The sequence below is a fragment of the Zootoca vivipara genome, chromosome 2 (assembly GCF_965207765.1).
Source record: "Zootoca vivipara chromosome 2, rZooViv2.hap1.1, whole genome shotgun sequence".
In the NCBI taxonomy this organism is placed as follows: Eukaryota; Metazoa; Chordata; class Lepidosauria; order Squamata; family Lacertidae; genus Zootoca; species Zootoca vivipara.
In genome coordinates, this window is record NC_142584.1 from 52774841 (window position 1) to 52788579 (window position 13739).

Below are 13739 nucleotides of genomic sequence, written 5' to 3' on the forward strand. Positions count from 1 at the left end.
TCTGCTGCCACCTCTACTCACAAAAGTACGGGAGGAACAGAGAGGTGCTAAAAGCCCTGGGAGTGGGGTTGGCACATTGCACCTCTGCATTACTGTGATGTATTTTAAGTTCAAGTTCAATAGGGGAAACAGCTGTTGGAAAGTTGGAAGAGGGAGTGAGACATAACAGTGATTACGGAGAACTGTTGGGGACGCGGGAGCAGTGATAAGAATGGTGGGCACCTGAAAAGTTTGCTGTAGTCATTAAATTTCAGAACTTTGGCCACCCTGGAACTTGTAGCTTTCTTTGGAAAAAAGTATTGCACTTCGTCTGGAAAGTAAAATATCTTTGGTTGCATGCTGCACTGTTACATAATGGCAATATTCAGCCCTTGCTCAGGCATCTGACTGTAACTTGATCCTTCCTGCATAATTCTACTGCAGCATAGGTTGGAACAGCACTGAGAGCGGAGACCTAACAAAGCTGTATAGCTGTGAGCATTAGAAAATGCCTAATTGTATTAATTAATTATATGCAAACAATAACAGTTTGTCCCTAATCGAAAAGTGCCCCTGTTGTGTTTTGAATCTGTTGGAGTCCATATGGCAACATCTGTGTCGGTCAAGCTATATATGTGGTAAACATGAATGGTGGTACACATCTGGATTGCATTTAGCCAGCCTGAGCTCAGCAAGTGAAGCACAAGCAGTGAATATTTGTTCGCCAAAAAAAATCAGTGTTTTAACTAATTGTGGTCTGTCTTCTTTCAAGGAGAAGCTTTTAAATAATTCTTCAAACTGCCCTTCTGCCTCCACCATGACTACAGATAACTCGAAGTCCCGGAGAGCAAAGCTAGTGTTTGATGACAGGTGAGAACAGATAGAAGTCAGGCAGTTGATCTCTATGTTACCAAGAATGTGTGATGAATATTTTTACTGATATCTATGTGTCATCCATTTTAGGCTTTTTGCTCTGTTTTTCTGACATGATAGTTTGGGTACCTTTGCACTCATCTGTTGCAAGGAGTTACAGCTGCCAGGGATGAAAAGCAGCATGATGCCGTCTATTTCTGCAAACCTGCAGATCTTCTCTGAGCTGAATTAGTTCCTGTCTCCTCCCAAAAATACACTGTTTGCCAGAGAAGGGGCACAGCTCAATGGCACAGCATATGCTTCGCACGAGAAGGGTCCCAGGTTCAATCCCAGACATTTCCTTCAGGGAGGGCTGAGATAGATTCCAGCCTGAAACCCTGGAGAGCCTCTGCCAGTCATTGCAGATCAGGGGCTGGGACCACCAGCCCAATCTTGGCCTGCCAGAAAATCCACTTTGGCCCACAAGGCCATTTTCCTTAAACCATGCCCACCAGTCCAAACATGTTTTGTTGTGGAATCGAAGGCTAGTACTATGTATCTGCTGTGCAAAGCTAGTAACACAGACCCAACACCAGTACCAAAGCAAATGTAATTCCTTTGCTCCAGAACAGTGAGACCACATTGTAAGCCAAAGTGCCACTGTATGGATGCAATGCATTGTGCCTGTGCACGAGGGGTGTGTTGCGAGCATTGTCAGGCCAGGAAATTAGGGCTCCTCACACTGTATCCTGCAGCTTAGAGCTCCTAGATAACCCTCAATAAATGGGAAAGGCACCAAAGGGTAAGACTGCTCTGATATTATCAGTCTCATAGATTTCATTTTATGTTGCAGGACTTACTCAGCAGATCACTACTTGCAAGAAGCAAAGAAATTAAAGCACAATGCTGATGCATTGGTAAGGAAAATGCTAAACTGTTGTTTACTTAGAGGCATTGCTTATTGTCCTAGGTTGGCATGATTCCCCCCCCCCCAAACTATTTTCCTGACACTGTAGTAGTAATCCTCACTTTTATGAGTTGGTTATCAAAAGGCTTTATATTTTTTCAGTCTGACAGGTTTGAGAAAGCTGTGTACTACCTTGATGCCGTAGTGTCGTTCATTGAATGTGGGAATGCATTGGAGAAAAATGCTCAGGAATCAAAGTCCCCGTTCCCTATGTATTCTGAAACTGTGGAGCTGATCAAGTAAGTGATACAGAACATGCAAAAAGCATTGTCATCAAAATGTGGATTAGAAGGTCTGGCACGAGTGCCTTAGTAAAACATTGAACAAAAATATTCCACACTCGGTATTTTTCATTTTGGGGTTAACTACAGATTTTCTGGCACAAAGAAGAAAGCACGAATCTCACATTTTTGCATTAAAGAATTGTGAATAAGAACTGAATGTTTTGACCTGACAATTGTTTACATTATTTTTTGGTTGCAGGTACACTATGAAACTGAAGAATTACTCAGCACCAGATGCTACTGCAGCAGACAAAAGGCTAGCAGTGCTGTGGTATGTACAGTTTGAGCAATTACGGTACAGTTAAATAGCCTTGAAGGCAGATTATACCTGTATAATAGACATTTTGTGATAAGGAAAAAACCAAGGTTTACTATCCAGCCCAATACTGTTTGTTCTTGACTGGCAAAAGCTCTTCAAGATGTCAAGGAGAAGTCCATGCTTCTACTTGGGATTCAGTATCACTTTAATCTTCTTTGAATTCCAACTGTTCTAGTACTCTTGCTTATGTGACAGAAGTGCACTGTACATTCCCATCACATAGCTGTTATCATTTGTACTGCCAGTGGCAATATTCCAAAGCAATAGATATTTTACAAGTTTACTGTAGTCACCTCATTATTATGTGCCATAAAATAATACATTTAATATTTTACTCCCCCCAGGCCAATTTTTGGTTAGTCATGTCATGTTTTATTATTTGTTTGCACAATTTCGTAACAAGAGAATTATATATATATATTAAAGTGATGGTGTTATTTCTTTTACTAGTCTTAGATGCCAGTCCCTGTTATACTTAAGACTTTTCAAATTGAAGAAGGAGAGTGCCCTGAAGTATTCCAAGACATTGACTGAACATCTAAAGGTAAAAAACAAGTTCAATGTAGCTTTGGAAAGAAATTGCCTAACCCAAAGGGTTATTCATTGTGATCATCATGCTCCTCTATGCAGGAGTGGTTTTGGGAGCGGTATAGTTAAACTTGATGAATTGTGTGTGTAAGACATTTCGTATTGGGCGTCTAATAAATCAAATGAATAATAGTACATCAACATACTTGGTGACTCTGCTGTATTTTCCAGATTTTATTGTACAATTTATTGAATGGGTTGTTTTTCCTCAACAGAATTCCTATAACAATTCTCAAGCACCATCACCTGGTTTGGGAAGGTAAGTGTTTCTTTAATATACTATACTGGGTTTTATCCAATGATGCCATTCAGAAAGGCCTCTGTCAGCGGAACAGGGAGGAAAGCATTTTTCAGCAACCACTCCTCCATTCTGTGCTCCATAGTTGTCTCTGGAGAGCCACACAAGCTTCTAGAGCAGATTTGGGGTTTGGTGCAGCAGCATGAGGAAACACTGAAAATTTCTATCCTCCCTGTTTGCTGATGGAAGCCTTACAGTCAGTTGAACAGCACTGTTGGATACAACCAAAATGAGAAATCTAGCTGTTGATACTTGGATCATCAGATAAGTGGTGGTTTCTGTCTTCTCTCATATTCCTTCATTTTCTCTAAGGGTCTGTGCACTGTTGCATTCTGAGGCTTTAATGTGGTAGACTTTTTTTTCTTCTAGAAAAACATGCAGATTTTCAAGATTTATTTCCATTTCTCAAAGGACTGTATTCAGTCTCCCACAAATTTAGAGGGATGAGCACTAATAATTAACTGACAAGATTATCACAACATTAATGTTACTCGTAGCACTTACTGGAAGTACAACATGGTTTAAATAAGAGTTTGCACACTTGGGTCTAGTAGCAATAATATATTGGCAATATATTTGTATGCAGTGTTACATAAACCTCCAGGAAGATTTAGCCCCCTCTGTGTCAGGGTGTATGAATGCAAAAGGTTGCTATATGGGTGGTTAATCCCATATCTAGCATCCTGGACTGTACACAATGTGATATGTGCTGAATTAGATCTATAAGTAATGGGTGACGTCAATTTTAATACTGGTAGTTCTAATTGTCCCTATAGAGTGAATGTCAGAATATAGTTTTAATATTACATAACTTTGTCAGTATCACATATCTTCTCTTTTGGCTTAATGTTGATGGTGGCAAACAAATGTGTGTGATGTTTTTAATTGTTAGCAAACCAGTCAGCATGCCGTCTCCAGTCTCTCCGAAGTTGTCTCCGGGAAATTCAGGAAATTACTCTTCAGGGTCAACCAACCCTTCAGGGAGCACATCTTCAGTTACTATTCCACAACGGATACACCAGATGGCAGCCAGCTATGTCCAGGTTACTTCCAATTTTCTGTATGCCACTGAAATTTGGGACCAAGCTGATCAGCTTGCCAGAGAGCAAAAGGGTAAGACTTGGCTGCGTTAATCTACCATCAGGTCTAGTCAAATAGACCATGACATTTAGAGTTTTGTTTAATCAGTACTTAAATTATTGCTGGTGTTGGTTCAGTCTTCAGATGCACAAAGATCAGAGGTGGGTTTCAAGCTCATTCAGTAGCACACTTAGAAACCCTCCCACTATCAGGAATCATGTATTGTCAGATCACAGGGAGAATTTCTAAGCTTGTTCAGTGAAACCCTCTTCAGATACTCACTTGTCTGGAGGACTACCCCATAAGGCCAGTGAATGTTAGGAGACAGCTCCATCCCCATTGTTACAGCTCATGTATTCAGCTGTCTGCAGTGGATCTCCATTCGTATAATGCTCTCCCCAGTGAGGTTCATCTAGTGCCTTCATCAATAAAAAATATTGGTGGGTGGGGGTGCACGTACACGCACACACACACATCAATATTTTTTTCTATATAGTTATGTGAAATGTTCTGAGGCTTAGAGAAAATTGACCAATATTAGGACGTATTGTTTAAATGTTATATGGAACTTTGAGCACTTTGTTCTATCTAAAGTACACTAAGATCCCACTCTGTGAACGCTTGTTATATAAACCTTCAATTATCTGCACTTGAAAGATTTCTACCCTAATATCACTAAATAAACATCTGATTTAGATGCCCCAACATACAAATCAGTTAGCAGTTGCTCAGAGCCCGGAAAGGTTTTCTGACTGAGTGTGAATCCTGCAAGAGTAGTTAGAGATTCAGAGAATCAAAGTTCTCCATCCCTTGCTTTTTTATTTTGTTTAGCATTGCAGTAAAAAAACAACACCTATTTTAATGTGAATTTTCCATCGTTTTAATCTTGGGGAATATGTTGCGTAAAGGTATATTTCAATCTGGTTGTTTCTTCTTTTTTGTAGAATTCTTTGCTGAACTGGATAAAGTGATGGGCCCTCTGATCTTTAATGCAAGTGTCATGACAGACCTAGTACGTTACACAAGACAGGGACTGCATTGGTTGCGTTTGGATGCCAAGTGATAACTGGACTAAAGAAATCTAAAGCATAGAAGATACTTTTCTTGCTGCCTCTGATTTTTTTTCAACACTGTGTCATAAAAAAATAAGGAAGACTGCCATAATGCATTGCTTAGTGGACACTGAGATTAAGGAATGCTTTCATGTCTCTCCCAGCATCATGTGTTTGAGAACCTCCCAACCATCATGTTAATGAACTTTTTCAGTTGTTCCATTTTTAAGGTATTTAAAAAATAGTTTAAACTCTGCAACGTTTTAATGTAAGATGGATTCATTGAGCTGCAATTGGATTGGAATTCTAGTAATTATGCCTAACAAATCTGTTTTAAAACCTATTTATTTTAATTTGTTTTTGAAAGCTCTATTTTGGGGCTTTTTAAGATTTAGCAGTTTTTCCTATAAATTTTACCTGATCAAGTACTTAGTGACGATAAAATGTAGACACTTTATTTAAGTATTTTGTGAGCTTTGTTATTCTGTAATGTCTTGTGGTGGTAGAGCTTGTAAGAGAAAGTCAGGGTTGATAGATTCTAAAGTGTAGGGACATATTTTTGTGAATATCTCACTTAAACCCCTAAATGACAGCCACAGGTTTACTATTGTACTAAGTTCCAAGGATGTTGTTCTATACATTAAGCCATTTTATTTAAGTGAGATGTTAAAAAAAAAAAATCTCTATGGACACTTAGCTTCAAAACACATGTCTTAACACTAATAATCTCAAAACCTTCCAGGAAGTTGCATTTAATGCAATATCAAAGTGATGTGGGTCTCTCAATTGAGCTTCAGTCTGCAGGTGTAGACCAGAAATGGTTTCAAATGGACAATCTTCTGCTTTAGTGCAGCCTCTTGTTTCCTTGCTTGTCTTTATTAGACACTGAAGCCACTAACTAACTCACTCCTACATGGAAATGATGCTTGTCTCATTTCCAGTGGTAAATCAGAAAATGTGAGCAGTAACTTAACACCCTTGGTTTTCTCACAGATAGGAGTACGCAATGGGCAACAGGGGGTTGAGAGTAGACCTATGATTACAGGGACATTTTAAACTGTTAACATCCAGTTGATTTAAAATCCTGCTTTTACCCCATTTTACGACACCTTCCTTAATGTTAAGTGTTTGTGATGGGAACAGAATCTTTAATTTTCAAGGAAATAACTGTGATCAGCTAAAATTATGCATGGAATTCTAAGTGACTGCTTGAAGGTTACTAACCAGATCACCTTTCCTGACGAAAAGAATACTGTTTAGCATCCCTAACATGTCTGGTGTGCCTTATGCCTTTTTAGACTAAGATTTTGAATACTGTTTACAAGAGGTTTTACACTTAGGACCTGGTATACTGTATCCAGTTGGTCTCCTGCAGTACTTTGGTAAAATTCCGCTTCCTTTTCCTGGTAACTAGTGGCTGTCATTTGTTGAGAATACACACATTGGTTATTTGTTAGAGTCAAACTCTGAACCCCTCTCTGTGTGGGGTTGTGGAATGCTGCTTTACCTGCCCTTGTCCCTGAACCCTACCCCAGATGTAAATGTGCATGTTCAAGAAAATGATTGCACTAAATTTATGTCTAGCTGTATAGCTATGTGCCAAAATGATGGCGAACGTTGAAAGAAGGAATAGAATTCTACATTGATTAGTACTGCAGTGTGTCCTTGGGACGTTGAGAAACTTCATAAATTATAGTCACTAAACTATAGCTTGCATAGTCACGGAGCCTTGTGTTCGGATGTTTTGTACTTCAAGGAATGCACAGGTTCTCTTACCTTGATACTTTGAATTGTTTCCGCTGAAATCAACTATCCCTTGGTTCTGTATTCACAATCATTAATGCTGTTATACTGTTGCACTCTTATCCACAAGAATGCATTGTAAGAGTGGAGAAAAAAATACGAAGTCGCACCCATGCATACAAAAGATGATAAATCAAACAATATTTGAGAAAATGATGCAGCCTAGGATGATTTACTATGGGCAAACTGAATTTCAGTTAAGCAGTAATGGGTGATGATGTATTAAATGGCTACATATTCTTTTGATGTCGCTGTTTGGCCATGCGAATACAACTGCTGTCATATGGAACCTTCTTTAAACCGCTTCCTTGGCAAGCAGTTTATTGTGTATGTGCCCGGCACACAGACTAAGAGAGTTCCAGATTATTTTTTAAAAAATGAAATGGTTTCTGTGGTCCATTTCATGTGAGCTGCTTATGTAGAGGTACCAGTCGCGTGAAGCAGTTTTAAAGCAGGCGCATTTTCATGTGCTTTGGTCCCAAGATGTATAGCACAGATGCTAACTCAGATCCAATGGGTAGGTTTTTCCTTAACATTCAGAAGTGCCTGGCACACTTATCATACCGAAGCCTCTACACTGTTAGCAGGAGTTGGATTACAAGCTCACTTGCTGTGTAGTGCTGCAGTGATCAGCAGGGTGATTTGGCTTGTTTTTGTACCCAGTTACCATAACTGCCAGTGGGGAAATCTCTCTCGTTTTTTTTTTTAAAAAAAACATTGTTTTCAGAAGTAGAATACTCTATATCAGATTGGATTTTTTTAAAGAAGCTTCTTCAGATGAATCCTAGACATTTGTATGTTTAATAATTTAGCAAGGCCTCTGTAGTTTTAAATGTAGACCTAAGCTAGCAAGCATTATCTTTTGTAATATATGCCTCCCAGAGGTATTATTTGTATTTCCTAAATATGAGCAGTTCTTTTCCTTCATGAATGCAAACTGTCTAGCAGTTTCCAACCAGTTAAATTAGGAGTTGACAAAATTTCAAAATGCCATCGAACTTTGAATTCCTTTGTCTCTGATCTGAAGTGCATGAGTAATTTGCCAAAGTTAATTGTTAAATGCAAACACATCATGAGCTTTTCCTTCTCTTCTCAAAGAGCAAAAGCAAGCTTAACATCTGCCCTTAAGATGCATTATGTGTATATTTTGAGCACTGGCATTGTGCTGTTGTCTCTGTGTGGAAACTCTGGAATAAGGGGTTTTATGGTTATGTATTTACGCATATCAATGTTGCTGTGTATCCCAGTGATGAGCCTTTTAGAACTGCTTAATAGTCGGACTAGGCTTGCTCAGGTGTTCAAGTAATTCTGAATTTTCTCTCAAAAGTTGCAGGGTCATAGGAGAGCAATTCATGAATGGTGGCACGAAATCCACCAGTGGAATTCTTTTGGGTGTTTCACCAGCCTGCTGGCAGTGAGTGGGTGAGACACTGTAGCATTAGAAGCTACAAACGTTTCACCTTATCAGTCTATTCTGACTAGCATGTCCCCAAACTAAAGAACAATTCTGATGGCAGATCCCCTTAATAAAATGCCTAGGAAACGCCGACCTTGTTGACACTTAGCTACTTCATTTTGTATCTTAAATGAACATTCAGGGTACCAGACTAAGATGACCCAGCGTGTTCAGTTCAATATGATTTAAATCTCTTGGCTGTAAAGCAGAGCAAGTGGCTCTTGACCTTTGACAGCAGTATGCAATTTGTAATATACATGTTTCTAATACATATATCTACATACATATATAAATGAATGAACTCAAGTCTGTCCAAAGTTTGTTATACTTGTGTTAGGTTATAGTACAGCTGACTATATCAATATATTTATTGAGTGCTGAGCCATCCTCATTTTGGTGATGGTGATAAACTTTGCATATTATGCTGGAGTGCTATCAGTTTCTTTTAGATTATTGAAGCTTGATTGCTGTGATTTTATACACGAGAAAACCTGTAGTGTGTGTTATGAGCAGCCACAGCAGGTAGGGAGTCTGGATATAATGGAGGGATTGCCAAAGGCAAGTAAGACACAGCTGTAGGCAGATAACCATGAAGATTGCCAAATCTGGCAAATATCGGGAAAGACTACTTTTGCTATATATAGTAACATTTCCCTGCACTGTAAACTTTGCAGTATTTTGTATTAAGGGGGTTTCGATGGACCTGAGCAAATCAAGTCTGAATACATTTTACCCATACAAGGAGTAAGCAACAACCAGACCACATGGCAGAGTCCAGAATGGCAAATATTTCATAAATATTTGCTTCAAGGACAGAATGACGTTAAATTGAGTGGAAATCAGTATTGTGGGAAGTTTGGGTTTTCGGAAGCTAAGTTAATGTTGGAGATCTTTCAACAAAGTGTAGCCAAAGCTTTTACTGGTGTGGTCCATTCAGCAACTTCCCCCCAAGACCTAGAAAATGCAGGTTAACTGTAAGAGTATGAGAAATCAGTTTATTTGGGTGGGTACTGGGGTGTTTATGGCATTTTAAAAATAGCAGTTATGGGAAATGGGTTGATTATAACATTCTCACCAGAGTTAAGTTTTTTGTAGAAACCCGATTGTTTTTACATTATGGCTTCTCCCAATTCACCTAAGCTTTAAGCAAACTCAGCCGAAGACATTTTGTTGCTTCCCGCTCAGATTAATTGTCAAAGTGGATCTAATTTTGGCTTGTCTTCCCAATTCCATGTGTAAATGTATTGACAAAGCATTTGTTTCTGGTAATGTAACTGTACAGAACTGGTGTTGGCAAAGTGGACTCAGACGTTTTCCTTCTCCTAGTTCATAGATCACATCAGTATTGGCAGCCAACATTCCAAGATGGTTGCACTAAAATAACATAGAACTTGGCTTCATGAGCCAGGCCAAAAGCCTCTGCAAGCACAGTTGCTGGCATATGTATCTGGTTCCATTTTTAAATGGTTTTAAGAAGTTTTGTATATGGAGGATAAAGTGCTTATATATTTATTAAAGATCCTTTATCATATTTGAAATTATTTGGTAAAGGTGGCTTTTCTTTTCCTTTTGGGGGCAAATGTGTCGGGAGGGGGGAAGTTGTTTTTAACCTTTGGCTTATCAATTTAAAAATATATAAAAAAATCCCTTCTTCAGCATGCAGCTTGGTACTGAACATGATTGGCAGGATGGCTCTCTGTTGTATGCTTTGTACATGACATGTCCATGTCTTATACATTTTGTTACTTATCAATGTATTAGTCATCTGTTTTCAACCAAAACTAAACTTTTAAAACAAAACTGTGATCCCCCCCTTTACTTTGCAATATATTTGAAATTTCAAAAGGGTACTTTGGGGCTCCAAATTAGGATTTCTAAGTCAGTATGTGCATTTCACGTATGTTAATGGTGAGCAAAGTATTATATACTAACTAGATTTCCCCCCCACATCTGTATAGTATATCTATGTATTTTGTGGTATTGAGATTATAGAAAGTTTAGTGTCTGAAATATGCGTTTAATGTGTATTTTTAAACAAATTTATGGCAATTAAATATTTGGAGAAAAGGGTATCACATTTCAATTTGTAAAGATCTTTTTAACTACTGTGTCATTAAAATGCTTTGTACAATGCAAAACTGTAACTGGAGAAACTAAGTTTAATAAATATCAAATAGATTTTCTGTATTAAACTTTATAAGCACTGTGCTTGAATTAATCCTTTTGTATGGGCCTTTCTACAAGAGCATTACACATTGGTTCAGAAAGAATTGTTCTGTTGTAACTGGCTTAATAGTAAGCCAGTTAATAGTTCTGATGTAGCTGGCTTAATAGTAAGGAACTGGGAGTTTTCCCCACTTGGAACATATGGGAGCAGCATACCACTTGTGGGCAAAGTGGTATGCTGCTCCCATATGTTCCAAGTGGGGAAAACTCCCAGTTCCTTACTATTAAGCCAGCTACATCATTCCCCACCACAAAATTAAAGTTTGAAAGGCAAACATTGGAAAAGAGATAGCATCAATTGTGGTACTGAGGTGCTTATTGCCCTTACGCTTTTTTTTATTTACCAGGGTTAAATAATTGCTTGAGGATTTAATGGGGAAAAACCTGTATCATTCCCTTAGCTCCTGTAGAATGGTAAAGATCTATAGTTCAGCTTTGCTCAAAGTACTTCCAGGGTATCTTCCCAGACTTGGCTTTCCCTTTTGGCTGGCATACAAGGCACATAGCAAAGTGTGTTTGCTTAACAGCTATTTAATGTCTTGCATAGAAAAACATGATAAACAGTACAAAAAATAAGATCGGTTTAAGCTACTTTAGCTTCCTCTAAAGGACCGGTGATGGAAAGATGTAGCCTAATTAAAATGTGCTTCTGACACGTTGAAGTCCTTTGTAGGTGTCCATACAACAGAAGCTTTCATTGAAAATCTTTGAGCACATGATGTCAGGAGAGGTGATAATAAATAAACAGGGAGGAACATTCTCAAAAGCAGCAGCAGTTTCTTCACCTTAGTGAACAATCACTCCTGCGATACTCTTAAAGAACAGTGTTTGTTTCTGAAAAAGAAAAAAGCAATATACAGAGAGGAATTAATATACTTTAATACAGCTCTGTAATATGAAAGCAAAGTTAAACATGATGGTTTTTATTTTAAAAAAATCTGATCAGTCTCTGGTATTTGTCTTAAGGGGAGAGCAAATAGTGCCACCAGCAGACATTTCATTAGCACAGAGTAGTTTTGTTTTTAGAACTGCAAACCAAAAATAATTTTTTCTTTTAGTTTTTGGTGCTCAGTTGATGTACATTTTCAGGAAATATTCTAATGACTAGCATAAATATAAATAGCTTTATTGATTAGTCTGTGTTTTAGTGTCTTGATCCTAAACTATTTTCACAATTGACATCTCTCTTATATTTAAAATATTACCAGATAATCTAGATTGTATTAAAGGCTGTGTCGTTTAAAGTTTATTCAATTTAAAATTGGACAGTCTAGATTTGCAATTCCTATCATTCTGATTTTTTTTTGTGGGATTTGGAAGCCCAAAGAGTCACATATGTTCCTCATTTCTGTTCAGGATGACTCGAATGGCTGCCCCAGACATCATGGAATTCATTTCAAGGAGTGAGATAGAAATTACCTGCATAGTCTTGTGGCACATTCACTGTTATCCCTGCATGCTGCGCCAATTGGTCTTGAGATCCCTCTCCAGAAGGGTGTCATTCTCTTTGGCCTTGATAGCTGAGATTTTTGTGGATGCAGAGAGGCACAGTGTGTCTGAAACAGAATTGTAGGCAGCTGTTATATATGTTGTTGAGTTCCATTTAGCTATTAAGCTCTTCTGATTCTCTGCAGAATTTGACTGAAGTCTGACATTTCTATATGGAAGCTATTGTTTATTGCTGTTTCTGCACAACCATTCTCCAGACCAGTAGGAATTTCAAAACCTAACACTTCATACATCCAAAAATACACAACTCAGTGGAGTCCCTAAGTACACAGTTTTACTTTCCAGTACAAGTTACTGGTTGGCATTCATTTCTATGGGACAAAAGTAGAGCTTGGGGCTCTGTTGCAGTAAAGGCAAAACAGGCCTTTGCCTGGCCCAGTTAACACACACAACCTGTGTGGCAACACAACATGTCTGCTCCAAAGTCTGCTTGTAATAGCCAAACCCTCCTTCCAAACATGCATGGCATAATGATGAGTGGAATGCTAATAACAGCTATCAGTCGTGCTGTCTTGGTACGGCTGGTAATACTGGTCTCTATGCTTGGCTATGTCAAGTTAACAAAGACACCTGAAATGCATGCCATGCAAATAAGCTAGCATCTCCCTCCACTTTGGAATTGAAATGCCAGAAGTGTTCTTACCTGAGTCAGCAGGACTGAACAAGCGACGATGACTGCCACAACTTTCAAACACTGCATCATCTTTGGATAGCTGTCGTACGACAATTTTTCCCAAATGATGTTAAGTCTATTTCAGACATACTTGTCCAGCTGTTCTGCTTGGACTTTTATAGATGCAAATTGGCATTGCATCAGCTTATTAAAGGAGCAAAGATCACCCTGAGAGGCAAAGGGATTTCATAAGTTAATGTCTACTAAACTGATAGTCCAAGGTCTGTCCTGGAGGCTAAATATATTTACTTTTCCAGCACTTGTACTTTGATCAATGTATCAAACATGCCAACCGCTCCTTTTTTTAAACCTAGATCTCATCCAATGTTTCACAGTGTACCTGCAAAAGGGTCAATGGTCAGAGCAGAAAGCTTTTTTTACACACAGTTTCTTGGGGTTAAATGAAAAGAAGTGGGGTGATGGTAAGAGAGAGGGGATTCAAGCAATTTGGTTTTACCGGAGGGTGGTGTCTTTTTGCAGTCTCTGGATGCCCATCCAAAGGGCTACTGTTTTTTTTTTTAATGATTCAATTTTTATTTGATTTTCAAAAATATAAACCTACAACAAAAAACTATTCAAAATCCAAATATCAAGATTACTCTGAATCTCCTGACTCCCCCCCCCCATCCCTTCCACTGGTCTTGTTGATAATA

At 38.5% G+C, this 13739-nt stretch overlaps 2 protein-coding genes across 5 annotated transcripts in view; one reads left to right on the forward strand and one right to left on the reverse strand.

Moving 5' to 3' along the window:
* AFF4 (ALF transcription elongation factor 4) overlaps positions 1 to 10896 on the forward strand; it is a 56213-nt gene extending 45317 nt beyond the window's left edge. For all 4 annotated transcript variants that reach the window (XM_035105382.3, XM_035105383.3, XM_035105381.3 and 1 more), the window contains 8 exons: positions 752 to 849; positions 1685 to 1748; positions 1901 to 2037; positions 2282 to 2353; positions 2852 to 2945; positions 3205 to 3248; positions 4180 to 4400; positions 5312 to 10896. In XM_035105382.3, the coding sequence (XP_034961273.2) occupies positions 752 to 849; positions 1685 to 1748; positions 1901 to 2037; positions 2282 to 2353; positions 2852 to 2945; positions 3205 to 3248; positions 4180 to 4400; positions 5312 to 5430 (849 nt within the window). In that variant the 3' untranslated portion in view covers positions 5431 to 10896. The remainder of the gene's footprint in view (positions 1 to 751; positions 850 to 1684; positions 1749 to 1900; positions 2038 to 2281; positions 2354 to 2851; positions 2946 to 3204; positions 3249 to 4179; positions 4401 to 5311) is intronic.
* Positions 10897 to 11153: 257 nt separating this feature from the next.
* LEAP2 (liver enriched antimicrobial peptide 2) lies at positions 11154 to 13654 on the reverse strand. Its single transcript, XM_088663160.1, has 3 exons — positions 13057 to 13654; positions 12324 to 12460; positions 11154 to 11738 (listed from the first exon to the last, which is right to left on the reverse strand). The coding sequence occupies exons 1-3, from the start codon at positions 13114 to 13116 to the stop codon at positions 11702 to 11704; spliced, it is 234 nt and encodes a 77-aa protein (XP_088519286.1). The 5' UTR covers positions 13117 to 13654; the 3' UTR covers positions 11154 to 11701.
* Positions 13655 to 13739: the final 85 nt, after the last annotated feature.